This window comes from Leopardus geoffroyi, chromosome D1 (assembly GCF_018350155.1).
Source record: "Leopardus geoffroyi isolate Oge1 chromosome D1, O.geoffroyi_Oge1_pat1.0, whole genome shotgun sequence".
Taxonomy (NCBI): Eukaryota; Metazoa; Chordata; class Mammalia; order Carnivora; family Felidae; genus Leopardus; species Leopardus geoffroyi.
In genome coordinates this window covers 70,873,272-70,888,598 of record NC_059329.1, presented here as the reverse complement: position 1 = coordinate 70,888,598, position 15,327 = coordinate 70,873,272, and the positions used below count along the sequence as shown (strand labels likewise).

The 15,327-nt window shown below is 35.7% G+C and overlaps 1 protein-coding gene across 1 annotated transcript in view; it reads left to right on the top strand.

Annotated features, from left to right (window-relative positions):
- COPB1 (COPI coat complex subunit beta 1) overlaps nucleotides 1-15,327 on the top strand; it is a 36,446-nt gene that overhangs the window by 3,775 nt on the left and 17,344 nt on the right. The window contains exons 3-10 of the mRNA XM_045484608.1: nucleotides 1,424-1,653; nucleotides 2,281-2,450; nucleotides 5,223-5,337; nucleotides 6,569-6,661; nucleotides 9,478-9,615; nucleotides 12,181-12,300; nucleotides 14,127-14,234; nucleotides 14,324-14,470. Coding sequence (XP_045340564.1) covers nucleotides 1,424-1,653; nucleotides 2,281-2,450; nucleotides 5,223-5,337; nucleotides 6,569-6,661; nucleotides 9,478-9,615; nucleotides 12,181-12,300; nucleotides 14,127-14,234; nucleotides 14,324-14,470 — 1,121 coding nt within the window. The remainder of the gene's footprint in view (nucleotides 1-1,423; nucleotides 1,654-2,280; nucleotides 2,451-5,222; nucleotides 5,338-6,568; nucleotides 6,662-9,477; nucleotides 9,616-12,180; nucleotides 12,301-14,126; nucleotides 14,235-14,323; nucleotides 14,471-15,327) is intronic.

The following is a 15,327-nucleotide window of genomic DNA, read 5'->3' as shown; positions in this document are numbered from 1 at the left end:
GGGGCTCGAACTCACGGACCGTGAGATCATGACCTGAGCCGAAGCCGGCCGCTCAACCGACTGAGCCACCCAGGCGCCCCCCCCCCTTTTTTTTTTTTAATTTTTTTTAACGTTTATTTAAAAAAAAATTTTTTTAATATTTATTTATTTGAAATTGGTCTGTTTTAAACAAAAATGTTTTTTTTTTTTGTTTTGTTTGTTTTTAACAAAAATGTTGACACTTGTGGGATGGATAAATTTGGCAAGAACCTTTACTGTGATTTAGTCCAAATATTTGAAGATATTCTCTATTTTGCAACATGTAAAAATATCATACCAAGCTAGTAATAGATAAATAGCCTTAGGGGGCTAGAGAGAAATTTTGATTTACCTGCTATGATTCTTCCAAAGCTTAAATTTTTTCTGTAACTCTACCAGCTGGTCATTCACAGTCTCTTGTCTCTTTGGCAACCACAAGAAACTCTTTATTTGATAGCCACTGAGCTCTAACTGCTGGAACTATATTTCTAGTTTTATTCTGTTCCTCATGATAACTCCTTGAAATTATTAAAAACTTCTGTCATCCCTCTTTGTTGTTCCATCTCCTAGGTAATTTATTTCTGTGATCTAAACAGTTGTATTGGTGTACTTGCCTCTTATATTCCTGCCTTCAAATTTGAGATACAAGAGATTTTTACCCTAAATTCTTCAATTTGCAGTGATAATGATATGAAATTATAGGTTGTTTTGCATAAAATAGTTTATAGTATAAATTGTTTTACGCTAAGTAAGGACAATAAACTTACTTCTTAAACGTGTCATCCTTAATTCTAAATAGTGGCTTTTCCTCTAGTACATTGTAATTTTCTTCCAGTTTCTAAGGTGATTTCTTAAGATCCTGAAGTTTTATAGTCTGTAGAAATATGATGGGATTTTGGAATTAATCTAGTGTATTAGTTCCCAGCCTTTTGAGTTTGAAGATCTAATGTTGAAAAAAATGCCACTGATCTTCCTCCTCCTTCCCCTCATGATAGTGGTTGTAACTTTGATTGAGGAAATACACACTAACTAAAAGCCACTTTGAATTCAGAAGCACTTATCTTAACATCTATTTACACTTTGAAAAATAGCTACATATGTGTTTGAGAAATGCATTGTTTGGTATACCTGTAGATTCATGGCTTCTGCAGTAATTCCATGGGTTAGGGACCAGAGATCTAATCCAGTGCCTTCATGTTATATGTGAAGTATGAGGTTTGGAAATAAATGACTTGTGTAAAGTCATTCAACTTATTTGTGGCAGAGATAGGTGGGGAGCCCTTGCCACTCTATTACATTACCTTTATTGCCATTACTGCTAATAAAGTGAGAAAACATTTTCTTAATTGTAAAATTATCTGAGGAATTTTCCTTTGAAATGTGTGTTTTTTTTCTCTTTAATCAGAAAAAGGAGATGTGAAGTCAAAGACTGAAGCTTTGAAGAAAGTGATCATTATGATTCTGAATGGTGAAAAGCTTCCTGGGCTGCTTATGACCATCATTCGTTTCGTACTACCTCTTCAGGATCATACCATCAAAAAATTACTTCTAGTATTTTGGGAAATTGTTCCTAAAACAACTCCAGATGGAAGACTTTTACATGAAATGATCCTTGTTTGTGATGCATACAGAAAGGTAAACCAAACCATGGTTATTTCTGATTACTGCTTTGATTTTTGATTGTAAAATTGGTGGAATGGGCTTAGTTTTAATTTTTAAAATTGGATCTTGGGTAAGATAGAAGTTGCTGATATTTGGAACTGAAGTTGTAAGTTACTGTAAAAAGGTTTATTGTTAATTTCTTTGGACATTTTCCATACATTTTTATGTGTTCTTAATAAAAAATAGTGACACATAGAATATGAGACATTGCTATGATAAGTAAAAATTGATTTGACAGGGGCACCTGGGTGGCTCAGTGGGTTAAGTGTCCGACTCTTGATTTCGGCTGAGGTCATGATCTCACAGTTCATGTCAGCTATCAGAGCAGAGCCTCCTTGGGATCCTCTCTCAACACCTCCCTTGCACATGTGTGTGCTCTCTCTCTCTCTCTCTCTCTCTTTCTCTCTCTCTCAAAAATAAATAAATAAACTTTAAAAGAGAAAAATTGATTAGACAGGAATCTAAAGGAAATTGTCTGGTAATCTAGATCTTTTTCCTCAAACCTACTTTCTTATGTTTTACATAGGAAAATTTTGCACTTAAAAATTGTGTGTTTTGTAAAATGCTGGAACTCAATATTTCATATTTAAATTTTATCAGGATCTTCAGCATCCTAATGAATTTATTCGGGGATCTACTCTTCGTTTTCTTTGCAAATTGAAAGAAGCAGAATTGCTAGAACCTTTAATGCCAGCTATCCGTGCTTGTTTGGAGCATCGACACAGCTATGTTAGAAGAAATGCTGTTTTGGCCATCTATACTATCTATAGGTAAGTAAAGGTACACCTGCGGCTTAGTTTTGTGAGGATTGTTTAGTCTTTTAGCCTGGAGGTTCCAAAGCAGTTACTTGCAAGTCATATGTCTTTTACAGGTAATGTTTGGTTTGGCTTGAACAGTATTTTTTTCTTAATATCATTATATTGTCATCATTGAAAAGATCTGACAACACTGGGTCCTAGTTTCTGTCTGACAACAATATGCTGATATTGAATGACACTAGCTCCCTTTAAATAAGTTGTACACTCTCTAGTTTACAGTGCCTATCATTCTTAACTGTGGTAACTTCAGTGCGCTTAATTAATTTATTAACTGGTTTTGACCAGTTAACCTGTTAGGTCAAGTTAACCCTGTAGGTTTTGAGTTTTTTGACCCTGTTTTTGAATTCTCTTTATGTGGAATGTGGTTCTTGTCTTTTTACCCTTAGAGGCATAAGGAGGGAATTTTTTAATGAGAAAGGTTGCAGTTCTCAACTGACTCCTGTTCTTGGAAAGCTGAAGATTTGGGAGTTTAACAATGATTCAGAGAACCAGTTAGATAAGGCTAGAATGCTTGGTTTTTACAATCACTGGTGTCAATCCATTTAGAAGTAGGATGTGATTTTTGTAAATGTCTTTGTACTTTAAGAGTTGATTGTTAGGTAATTTCACAGTTCTCTTATTATGACATGAGATTTTGTTATCTGTTAGGGAAGTGGTATTCTGGTTAATAATGTAGAGTTCTTTGTAAGTTACCGTACAGACTACACAAATATCAGAATTTAAACTAGATTGCACACACAGAAATTAGTACATATATAAGACAGTTGGAAATTTGAACACTGTATATGATGATATTAAGGAATTTTCGGTTTAAGGTATGATAATGGTATTATGATTACTTTTTTTAAAAGAATTCTTAATATGCTGATATATTTACAGAAAAATGATAAGTGGTCTGAGATTTGCTTCAAAATAATATGGGAGGAGAAGTGGGCAGAGGCGTAAGTGAAACAAAAATGACTATAAATTAACAATTGTTAGGTGACTTTTTTTTTTAATTTTTTAAAATTTATATCCAAATTAGTTAGCATATAGTGCAACAATGATTTCAGGAGTAGATTCCTTAGTGCCCCTTACCCATTTAGCCCATCCCCCCTCCCACAACCCCTCCAATAACCCTCAATTTGTTCTCCATATTTATGAGTCTCTTCTGTTTTGTCCCCCTCCCTGTCTTTATATTATTTTTGTTTCCCTTCCCTTATGTTCATCTGTTTCGTCCCTTAAAGTCCTCATATGAGTGAAGTCATATAATTTTTGTCTTTCTCTAATTTCACTTGGCATAATACCCTCCAGTTCCATCCACGTAGTTGCAAATGGCAAAATTTCATTCTTTTTGATTGCCAAGTAATACTCCATTGTATATATATACCACATCTTCTTTATCCATTCAAACATCAATGGATATTTGGGCTCTTTCCATACTTTAGTTATTGTTGATAGTGCTCTTATAAACATGGGGGTGCATGTGTCCCTTCAAAACAGCACACCTGTATCCCGTGGATAAATGCCTAGTAGTGCAATTGCTGGGTCGTAGAGTAGGTCTATTTTTAGTTTTTTGAGGAATCTTCATACTGTTTTCCAGAGTGGCTGCACCAGCTTGCATTCCCATAGGTGATGGTTTTTAAGCTAGTTTTCATTATTCTACATACTGCAAGTACTTAATTTCCAGAATAGGAAGTTAGTAAGTAAATAAATATAGTGCATAATTAATAAAATTCAAGGTACTATTTTTTTTTCTGATAATTTTTTTAAGTTTATTTATTTCTTTTGAGAGAGAGTGTGAGTGAGCAAGCAGGGGAGGGGCAGAGAGACAGCGAGAGGATCCTATTCAGGCTCCATACTGTCAACACAGAGTCTGACATGGGGCTCAAACTCAGGAGATTGTGCCTTGAGCTGAAGTCAGGAGTTGGACGCTTAACCAACTGAGCCACCCAGACACCCCTCTGATAATTCTTAATGAAGAATCTTTTAGTACCTTGAGATGGTCATTATGAGCATTGATGTTATATTCCTAAAGTATATGAAAGACAATTATTAGAGATACTCAGGTGATAGATAGCATGTGGAATAAGTCACCTTTTTCTTTATTGAACTAGAAAACGTATAATTAGATAATTTAATAGATGAAAATGTAAGTTTGTGATTCCTACCCACGATTTAAAAAAAATTTTTTTTTTAATGTTTATTTTTGAGACAGAGACAGAACATGAACGGGGGAGGGGCAGAAAGAGAGGGAGACACAGAATCGGAAGCAGGCTCCAGGCTCTGAGCCATCAGCCCAGAGCCCAACGCGGGGCTTGAACTCACGGACCGCGAGATCATGAACTGAGTTGAAGTTGGACACTTAACCAACTGAGCCACCCAGGTGCCCCTCCTACCCACGATTTTAATTGATTTAAAGTTCTAAAGGCAGGGTACCGGGGTGGCGTGGTTAAGTGTCTGACTCTTGATTTTGGCTCAGGTCATGATCTCATTTAATGAGATCGAGTTCCATGCTGACAGCGTGGAGCCTACTTGGGATTTTCTCCCCCACTCTGCTCCTTCCCTGTTCATGCTTTCTCTCTCTATCAAAATAAAAATAAACTTAAAAAAAAAAACCTTTAAAAAAAGTTTCAAAAGGTAAAACAATTGATAGTGTTATAAAGCTTGATAAAGATTAATTTTGAGTTACTAAAATAACAGTAGTTTTTTATTAAATATGAATATTACCTGTTTTATTTCAAGGAATTTTGAACACCTTATACCTGATGCTCCTGAACTGATACATGATTTTCTGGTGAATGAGAAGGATGCAAGTTGTAAAAGGAATGCATTTATGATGCTAATTCATGCAGATCAGGTGAAGTACTTTTTGAAAAATACTTTCGTGTCTGTAATTCAATGAGAGTTAAAAGTACTACATAGTTCTAATCAAATTTTTTAGTAATTTTGTTTATAGTAGAAGTGCTTGTATATTTTGGGGGTTTTTTTAGATTTTTGAACTTGATTTGTGTAAAATAGTTTTTCTTAACCCCTCTCCCGACTATTGCTTATACATATACTTTTTTTTAAGTAAACATTTGAGAGATATTTAATAATGGCCGCTTGACAGTTTTTCCAGATTGAAATTATTATGGTCCTATTTTGTGGCACTCTATTTTGGGGCTTTGAACCTGTTTTTCCTTCTGTTGATGTAGCTCTAAAATGGCTTAACAGAGAAAAGCAGTAGCTTTGTATAGGGTTCGCCCTGAGCCTGAAAGAAGCGTGGCCTTCAGCATAGATGTGTATCCTTATTAGGCTCTTCAAATTTCGTAAGTTGGTGTCAACTCTACATCCAGCTCTGCTGGTACTGAAAGTGAATGGGTCTGCTGGTGGCTTGGCAATGACTCTTCATACTTTGGTGGCATCTAATCTTGGAATTTTTGCTATCCAGTATTATCAAAATGTGGAAAATAATATGCTTGAAGACTGAAGGATAGGGACTCTATCCATTTCTCTGAAATCTAGATGCTGTCATTTCATCTTTGTCAACAAGATTATAAGAAAGCTGCTTATTTAGGCCAGAATGTTTTGTCCTCTTGTAGTGTTGGTTTTATTAACCTGTATATTTGGTGTTATGCACTTTACCTACATGGGGGCCGGGGAGGGGGGGGATAATCAGAAAAAGTTCGGTGAAATTTTCTGATACTTTTGCTGTAGAGATACTGTTGAGGTCATAGTTTTCTATATCATACATTCAGTATATGAAAATCAATGAGATATTTCTTTTAGGTCTTAGAAATAGGAATAACTATGCACCTAAATAGCTGGTTTGTTTTGATTGTATGGGTACTCTGAGTCATATAACACATAGTGGTTTTTCTTTTCCATTTAGGTGCTAGAAAATCCAGACCCCAGATTTGTGGCCCATTTCTACAAAATGTATTTTTCTTAACATTTATGTGTTAACCTTTTTTCCCCCTTCTTTTAATTTTTCTTTGCCCTGTTTGCCTCATTTGTTTTATATTCAGTTGTGTATGTTTAAGGTTGCACCAATTAAGTCCTTTTATTGAATGAAGTGGAATTTGATAAATACATTTTTATTTTGTTAGGATCGAGCTTTGGATTATCTAAGTACTTGCATTGATCAAGTTCAGACATTTGGAGACATTCTTCAGTTGGTTATTGTTGAACTAATTTACAAGGTAAGACTGATCTATAAGGGGTAAAATAAACTTTAGGAGTTTAAGACAAGGTTAAATCATCTCTTTCTGGAATGCTGCTTATTTGCTGGGATAATGTTTTAGTAGTAGAAATATTTTATAGCATTGTGTGTGAAAGTCTTTTTTTTTTTCTTTTCCCTTTGGTTTATTTTGTTTTCCAAGCACTTCCCGTTTTTCTAAACTTCCGTAAAGAATTCTATTAAAAACTCATGGCTTGACCCAATACAGCTGCAGAGAAATCATTGTGCACTGTTCCATAACTGAATAGATTGTGAATCAGGCTTTGGAATAAAATTCAGGTCTTCTCTTGAGTACACACCAGACTACTATGGACATCTAAAAACAAACCAGAAAAGCTTTAAATACTTACTGTGTTCCTTGTTTGTAAAAGAGAATAGAGAGACTTTAAATATGTCAATATGACATTGTAGGCCATTAAAACTAGGTAAGAGATTTGGGTTTTAAAATGAAGTGCTTTATTGGAAACAGTTAAATTTGATATAGCCTTAGAAAGAATTGATAGCATCTTAATATTCTGATAAAAGATGTAATAACATCCAGTTTTGCTATTGATACCATTCATTGGAGGACAACAAAAATACACATCAGGAATGACTTTACTAAATAGGATGACACTAACAAAGTACCTAGAGCAGACACTGCTGGTTACAGCTGTCTTTGATTCTGAAAGAAAAGAGCCCCTTTCCATATGGGGTACCAGTCATTTGGAACTGGCATTTAAGTTGAAACCAGAGCTGTAAATATATACAGTAAAACCTTGGTTTGTGAACATAATTCATTCCAGAAACATGCTTGTAATCCAAAGCACTTGTATATCAAAGTGAATTTCCCCATAAAAAATAATGGAAACTCAGATGGTTCATTCCCCAACCCAAAAATATTTATATAAAAATGATTATAGTACTGTAAAATAATACAAAGTAATAAAGAAAATACAAAATATAAAGAAAAATAAATTAACATGCATTACCTTTAAAAATCTCCATGGTTAGTGTCAGGGAGACAAGAAAGGAGGGTTATTGTGTAGGATGACTTTCACTATCACTAACAGAATCACTGCTACCTATTGGCTCAATTGAATCTTTTTCTTTTCATGCAACTTTAACAAGGAACCTATCCAGTGACACTTGCTTTTGCCTCCTTTTGAGGATTTTGCGGAGATGTGACATTGCATTATCGTTAAACAGATTCATCACTCACACTGCTACAGCCTTAGCTGGGTGGGGCTTTTCTATAAAATTTTGCACTGTTTCCCACATTGTACACATCTCCCTAATCTCTTTTGAAGTGAGGTATTCCTCCGCCTTTTTCTCTTCCTCTCCTCAGAGGAGATGCAGATGTAGCCTTCTTATAAAATCTTGCAGGTTCGGCTACTTGTATATCTCATTCGTACTTCTCGATGATTTCCTTCTTAACTTCCACTGTAATCATCTCCTTCTTACCGCCTTTCTTTTCAACCTTTTTCTGCATGGGGCCCATTGTATGTGCTCGCAGGGATGTTGACTACAGTACAGTATTAATAAACTCTTGTCATATAGTGTATTTAACGTAACTTCCAATAAGGCAACAAAGGAAAGGGTCTGTATCTACAGGCAGCCTGACCTAGAATGAAGCAAAGCATTCCTAAGCTTACTCTTGTATGGAAAAGCAAAGGTCCGTAGGTGCTTTGAAGTGACAAAAAATACACTAGTGCCAGTTGTGGGCACCTTCCAACATTCTGAAAAATCACTGATTTCTGCCAAACACTGTGGCCTGAGATGCATCCGAGCATGGAAGATGATCACTCACAATCCATCATCTAGAGAGAGAGAGAGAACCATTGGCTCAATTATGATCATGTGACATTTGGTGTCACGTACTACTCATATTGCAAGACTTCGCTCGTTTATCTAAAGTTAAAATTTATTAGAAATGTTTGCTCATCTTGCAGAACACTTGCAGAACAAGTTACTTGCAATCCCAAGGTTTTACTATAGTTCCTTTTAATTCATTTTATGGTTTAGAGATGCCACTTAGGTTCTCAAAAATAGCGGTTCTCTGCTATTCAGAGGCTTCTTTGTCTAACAGAGTCCAGGTTATAGTAAAAGGGAATAGCTTCTGAGTCTTGCCTGAATGAGAGAGATTTGACTGTACATATTTTAGGAAAATCTGACAGAAATACCAACATCAAAAAAAAAATATTTGCTTTATAGGTAAAGGTATTAAAATATATTTAGGACAACATAGAAAATTAGTTGTCTCCACAGTATGGAATATAGTTCCCAATAAGAAGTAGTAGTACTTAAAAAGGGGGTTATCTTTCTTGCTTTAAGAACAGATATTTTGCTTTTATTAGCTATTGAGATTGATATCCATTATGTTTTCCTTTTTGGCGTTACATCTGGAATAAAAATTTAGAATCAAATTTAATATCACTTGGTTAATAATTTGTCCTTGATTTTGTTACTCTACATTTTCTTTTTTCTATTTCATTTGTGTATAGTACGCATATGTTTTATTATAAACCATTTGAAAACCTTTTGTGAGAGTATTTATGACTGAATGAATAAATGAATGAGTAGCTATAACAATTATCCAAAGTAAAACCTATTTCTTTCTGAGATTGCCAGCCACAGTGTCTCATCTCATGTTGGCTGACATCTTCAGATGGCCTTATAAGACTATTCTTAGCTTTCAGATGATAAGAAGTAGCATCCCATAAGCTGACACCTATAAAAAATCTGTTTGAAAGCAAGTATCCCTGAAGTCCGTTGAAACCTAAATGTTTCCTTCTCCAGGTCTGTCATGCTAATCCATCAGAAAGGGCTCGTTTCATTCGCTGCATCTATAACTTACTACAGTCATCTAGCCCTGCTGTAAAATATGAAGCCGCTGGAACATTAGTGACACTTTCTAGTGCGCCCACTGCAATCAAGGTACTGCTTATTTCTTTTGGTGCCAGTTTGATGATACGTATACTGTCTTAGCACTATGATTTAGTGGCATTGCAGTTTACTATGTGATTACATGGCACAGAGACAACAATTTATAAATGTTGTGAACTTATTAGATTCCTTACATACCCCAATGTTGTTTTCTTCCTTCCTGCTTTCATATATATATGTGGGGATAAAGAGTGACAGAGAATACTAATATTTCTGGTTTCTGGAGAATGATGAAGATTTTAAGATCACTCTCCATACTTTAATTACATTAAAACCTAGATCTGGGAAATGAATTTTAGATTCTACATGATGGATCCTAAAAAGAGTGCATATGTATATTGCATATGGATCCTAAAAAGAGGGAGAGAATCCTAAGCAGGCTCTGCACTGCTTAATGGAGTATTAAGTTTTCTCTTTAATTTACTGTATCAAGACTGCACGATGAACCTCTAATATAGTCAGAGAATGAATTGTTCTATAAAGTCAGCTTGTATAAATAGGAGACTTGATTGCTTTAGCTGCCAATACTTAGAAGAAAAAATTTTCTGGGACACCTGGGTGGCTCAGTCGATTAAGCGTCTGACTTCAGCTCAGGTCATGATCTCATGGTTCGTGGATTCGAGCCCTGCATCGGGCTCTGTGTTGACAGCTCGGAGCCTGGAGCCTGCTTCTGATTCTGCCTCCCTCTCTCTCTCTCTGCCCCTCCCCTGCTTACACTGTCTCTGTCTCTCAAAAATAAATAAATGTAAACAAAAAAATTAAAAAAAAATTTTTTAACTCTAATTTGGAATAATTTTAGACTTACAGAACAACGAAACAACAAAAGTTGTAAAAGTAGGACAAAGTTCACCCTTCACCAGCTTCCCATAATGTCCGTGTCTTGGATAGCAATTGTATAATTGTCAAAATTAAGAAATTCCCATTGGAACAGTAATATTGTTAACTAAACTATAGACATTATTTGAATTCCACCAGTTTTCCCCACAAAAATGTCCTTTTTTGGTACCAGGATTCAATCCAGGATCCCACATTACATATAGTTGTCATGTGTTAGTCTCCTCTAATCAGTGACACTTCTCAAGCCTTTTCTTGTTTTTCATGACCTTGACACTTGAAGAGTAGTGGGTGGGTCACTTTGTAAAATGTCTCTCTCAATTTGAGTTTGATGTTTTCTTATAGTTAGATTGAGGTTATGCGTTTTGGGGAAGAATACTGTGGAAGTGATGCACTTTTCTCAGTGTATTAGATCAAGGAGTATGTAATATTAAAGTATTATTAGTGGTGTTAACCTTGATCAGTCAGTGAAGATGGTGTCTGCCAGATTTCTCCACTGTTGAGTCATGATTTCTTCTTTTGTAATCAGTAAATAACATGAGGGGCTGCTGGGTGGCTCAGTCAGTTGAGTGTCTGACTTCAGCTCAGGTCATGATCTCATAGCTTGTGAGTTTGAGCCCCATGTCAGGCTCTGTGCTGACAACTCAAAGCCTGGAGCCTACTTTGGATTCTCTCTCTCTCTCTCTCTCTCTCTCTCTCTCTCTGTCTGCCCCGCCCCCTCTCACACTGTGTGTGTGTGTGTCTCTCTCTCTCTCTCTCTCTCAAATAATAAAACATTAAAAAAAAACTGTAATCCATAAATAACATGGGAAGATACTTTGAAATATCCTATTTCTGCTCAGACTTAAACCAAAGAATTTTAGCATTTCTGTACAGCAATTTTTTTTTTAATGTTTATTTATTTTGAGAGAGAGCGCATGGAGGAGGGTCAGAGAGAGAGGGAGAGAATCCTAAGCAGGCTCTGCACTGCCAGCACAGACTTCAACCCACGAACCATGAGGTCATGACCTGGGCCGAAATAAGTAGTTGGATGCTTAACCGACTGAGCCACCCAGGCTCCCCTGTACAGCAGTTGTTAATGTGATATTTTAATGTTGGTTTTCTATTTTCCTCATTCTACATTTAATAATTGGAGTTCTGCAAGGAGGAGCTGTACTTTTTCCTCCCTCCCCCTTTCTCTCTTCATATTAGTATGGCTATTTCATTCTGTATATTGTAGTCATTATTATTTAATTTTATTGGTCATGTTATTCCAGCTTTGGTCATTGGGAGCTCTTTCAGGTTGTTCCTTTGTCCTCTGCTTTTAATGAGTCAGGGTCATTTTTATGGTCTTAATTTTTCTGTACTGTAATGCAGGTGTGTTAGACTTTGCACCTAAACTAAAAGATACTCAATAGGTATATTTTAGGGAATACTCTGTCTGCTTTTTTCTACCTTTTCCTTAGTTTCGACTCTTAATTTTTGACTGTTGGTATTTCTACCTATAGCAGCCCCTTTTCATTATTTTAATTTGTGATGCTTCTTAACTTTTTTAAACTTGAAAATAATGAAATTTGTTAGAATTTAGGAAATAGAGGGACATATTCCTTTGGGGAAAATACATAAAGTTTTAGTACAGTAGTAGTGAATATATTTTGGCTTCTTAGGGGCTTTTTTTCCTTATCTTCAAATTCTGTGTTTAAGATGGGTGTGTGCTTAAAACATGTTTCTTTTTTTATATAGGCTGCTGCTCAGTGCTACATTGATTTAATTATTAAGGAAAGTGACAACAATGTAAAGCTCATAGTTCTGGATCGATTGATAGAATTAAAAGAGCATCCTGCTCATGAACGAGTACTACAGGTAAACATTATCTGGAAGAGAAAAATCCTGGATAAAATCTTTTTCAAGTTGAGATAATACTTAAGCCTTGCTGTCTTGGTTAACATAAATTCTTGAATTGCTCCTTGGCCTTTTGGCTAAGATCAAGTGTAGTAACATAAATTCTTGGAGACTGGGCAGTTTAAATTTTGGTCAACTAAGATGTAACTTTTGAATCACCATAGTCTTTTGGGGTATTGTCTTTGCCATAAAAAATTTTTTTCTAAAATGAATTAATGTTATCTTATATCCTATTTGTACTGCATTGGATATTCTTAGTAATAGAAATACACGCATTTTAATTTGGATATAATTTACAGTTTGTGAAAAATAATTATTCCAATTGATTGAAAATAAAAGGTAATTGAATTGGGGGCACATGGGTGGCTCAGTTGGTTGAGCATCTGACTCTTGATTTTGGCTCAGGTCATGATCTCACAACTCGTGGGTTTGAGCCCTGCTTTGGGCTCTGCACTGAAACTGTGAAGCCTACTTGGGATTCTCTCTCTGCTCTTCCCCTGTGTGTGCGTGCATGTACTCTCTCTCTGTCAAAATAAATAAATAAACTTAAAAAAAAAAAAAAAAAGATTGAATTCTATGGAATTATCAACATACCTATTTAATCTGTGAGAATAATGATTGTTATAAAAGTAAAGCCCCATGACAGCTAACTCCAATGCTATCCTGGATCAGAGCAGCAACAAAAAATTTACAGGACATTTTTGGGACAGTTGGAGAAATGTGCATTATAGACTGTGTATTTGTTAATATCATTGTTCCCAGTGTTAAGTTCTCTGAATTTGATCATTGTACTGTGGTTATGTAAGAGCTTGTCCTTCTTTGGAAATGTACACGACAATGTTTACGGGTAGAGTTTGATAAAGCATATGCAACAGAATTAACAACTGGTGAATGTAAGTGAAAGTTACACAGGAATAGAGTTTTAGAACTTTTTTATCAGTGAAATTTTTTTAAATAAAGTTTTAAAGAAGTAAAATCATGTGTAAATTAGTTTTGCTATATTTTAAACATGTTTTTAAGTTTATTTGTTTTGAGAGAGAGCGCACGCATGAGCGAATAGGAAGGAGGGGCAGAGCCCCTGACCGTGTGGAGACCGATGCCAGGCTCAGTCTCCTGAATCGTGAGATCAAGATGTGAGCAGAAATCAAGAGTCAGACGCTTAAACCGACTGAGCCCCCCGGGTATCCCTAGTTTTGCTATATTTTAAAGTATATTCCTTTAAAACATAACATCTTCCTGCAGAGCAAAAATAATGTTATCACATTTAATGAAATTATTGATAGTTTCTTAATATTATCCAATGCCAACTCCAAAGTCAGATTTTCCCAGATGTCCCTGAAATGTACTTTTGTTTAGCTTGTCCAATTCTTGACCATATGGCTTACCTGATTATGTCCTTATGTCTCAGTTGGAGCAGTATTTTTTTTTTCATGATGTGGGCTTGTTGAAGAGACCAGACCAATTGTCCTGTAAGATGCTCTTCCTTGTGGGTTTATTTAATGACTTTCCAGTGGTGTCATTCAGTTTGTTTCTCTGATTCCTATATTTCCTGTTAACTATATGTTTGATCTAAAGCTTGATAAAGAGTAAATGTTTGTAGTTTGCATCATATGTGATATATACTTCATATTACATTACATCAGGATACCCCACATATCTGGTTCTTCTACCACTAGTGATTGTATTATTGATTAAAGAAGTAAGGTGGTGATAGATACTCTATTGTGTGGTTAAGATTTTTTTCTGTTAATATTTGTGTTAATTCTGGAGTTTTTGTTCTTTCTTAGGATCTAGTTATGGACATCCTGAGAGTATTGAGCACACCAGACTTAGAAGTACGCAAGAAAACTCTGCAGTTAGCACTGGATCTTGTTTCTTCTAGGAATGTTGAAGAGGTAAAACAAAACTCTGAAAGAAAGCACTGTTGTAAGCTGTCAGGCCAAACATGGTATAATTCCCACTTAACTTTTATTTGGTTCTCTAGCTGGTTATTGTTCTGAAGAAGGAAGTGATTAAAACAAATAATGTGTCTGAGCATGAAGATACTGACAAATACAGACAACTCCTTGTGAGAACATTGCATTCCTGTTCTGTCCGATTTCCAGATATGGCTGCAAATGTTATTCCTGTGGTATGTAATTCCAGTGACTTTAATTTTGAAATTCTCTAAAAGAATGAAAAGAGTTATGTAGCACTTAGACTCTGGAACTGTCTAGTAGATTCACTAAATCTTGTGGTCATACGGGATCTTGATATTCACTGTTAAGCTCAGAAGGTTAAGGACTCTGACTTCTTTCTCTTACATCTACATCAAAAACGTAAACAGGGCGCCTGGGTGGCTTAGTCGGTTAAGCGTCTGACTTTGGCTCAGGTCATGATCTCACAGTCTGTGGTTTCGAGCCCTGCGTTGGGCTCTGTGCTAATAGCTCAGGGCCTGGAGCCTGCTTCAGATTCTGCATCTCCTCTCTCTGCCCCTCCTCCACTCGCACTCTGTCTCTCTCTCTCAAAAGTAAATAAACATTAAAAAAAAAAAATTTTTTTTTTTTTAATTAAAAAAAAAACTAAACAACGGGGGTACCTGGGTGGCTCAGTCGGTTAAGCGGCTGACTCTTGATTTCAGTTCAGGCCATGATCTCAACGATTCATGAGTTCAAGCCCCCTGTTGAGCTCTGCACTGACAGCGCGGAGCCTGCTTGGGATTCTCTCTCTCTTTCTCTCAAAAATAAATAAACAAACAAACAAACATTTTTTTGTTTTAAGTAAATACAGAAAAACACAGTGATGAGTACTTCCATGTATTATTATAATTGATGTTTGTTACAATTACCTGTGGCAAAATTATGCTGTGTATATGTGATTCAGTAGGGCAAATAAGTATTTCTCTCAAATAGTTTTATCTCTTTACAAGTTGAAAGATTTAGGGGCACCTGGGTGGTTCAGTCAGTTAAGTGTCTGACTTCGGCTCAGGGCATGATCTCAGGGTTCTTG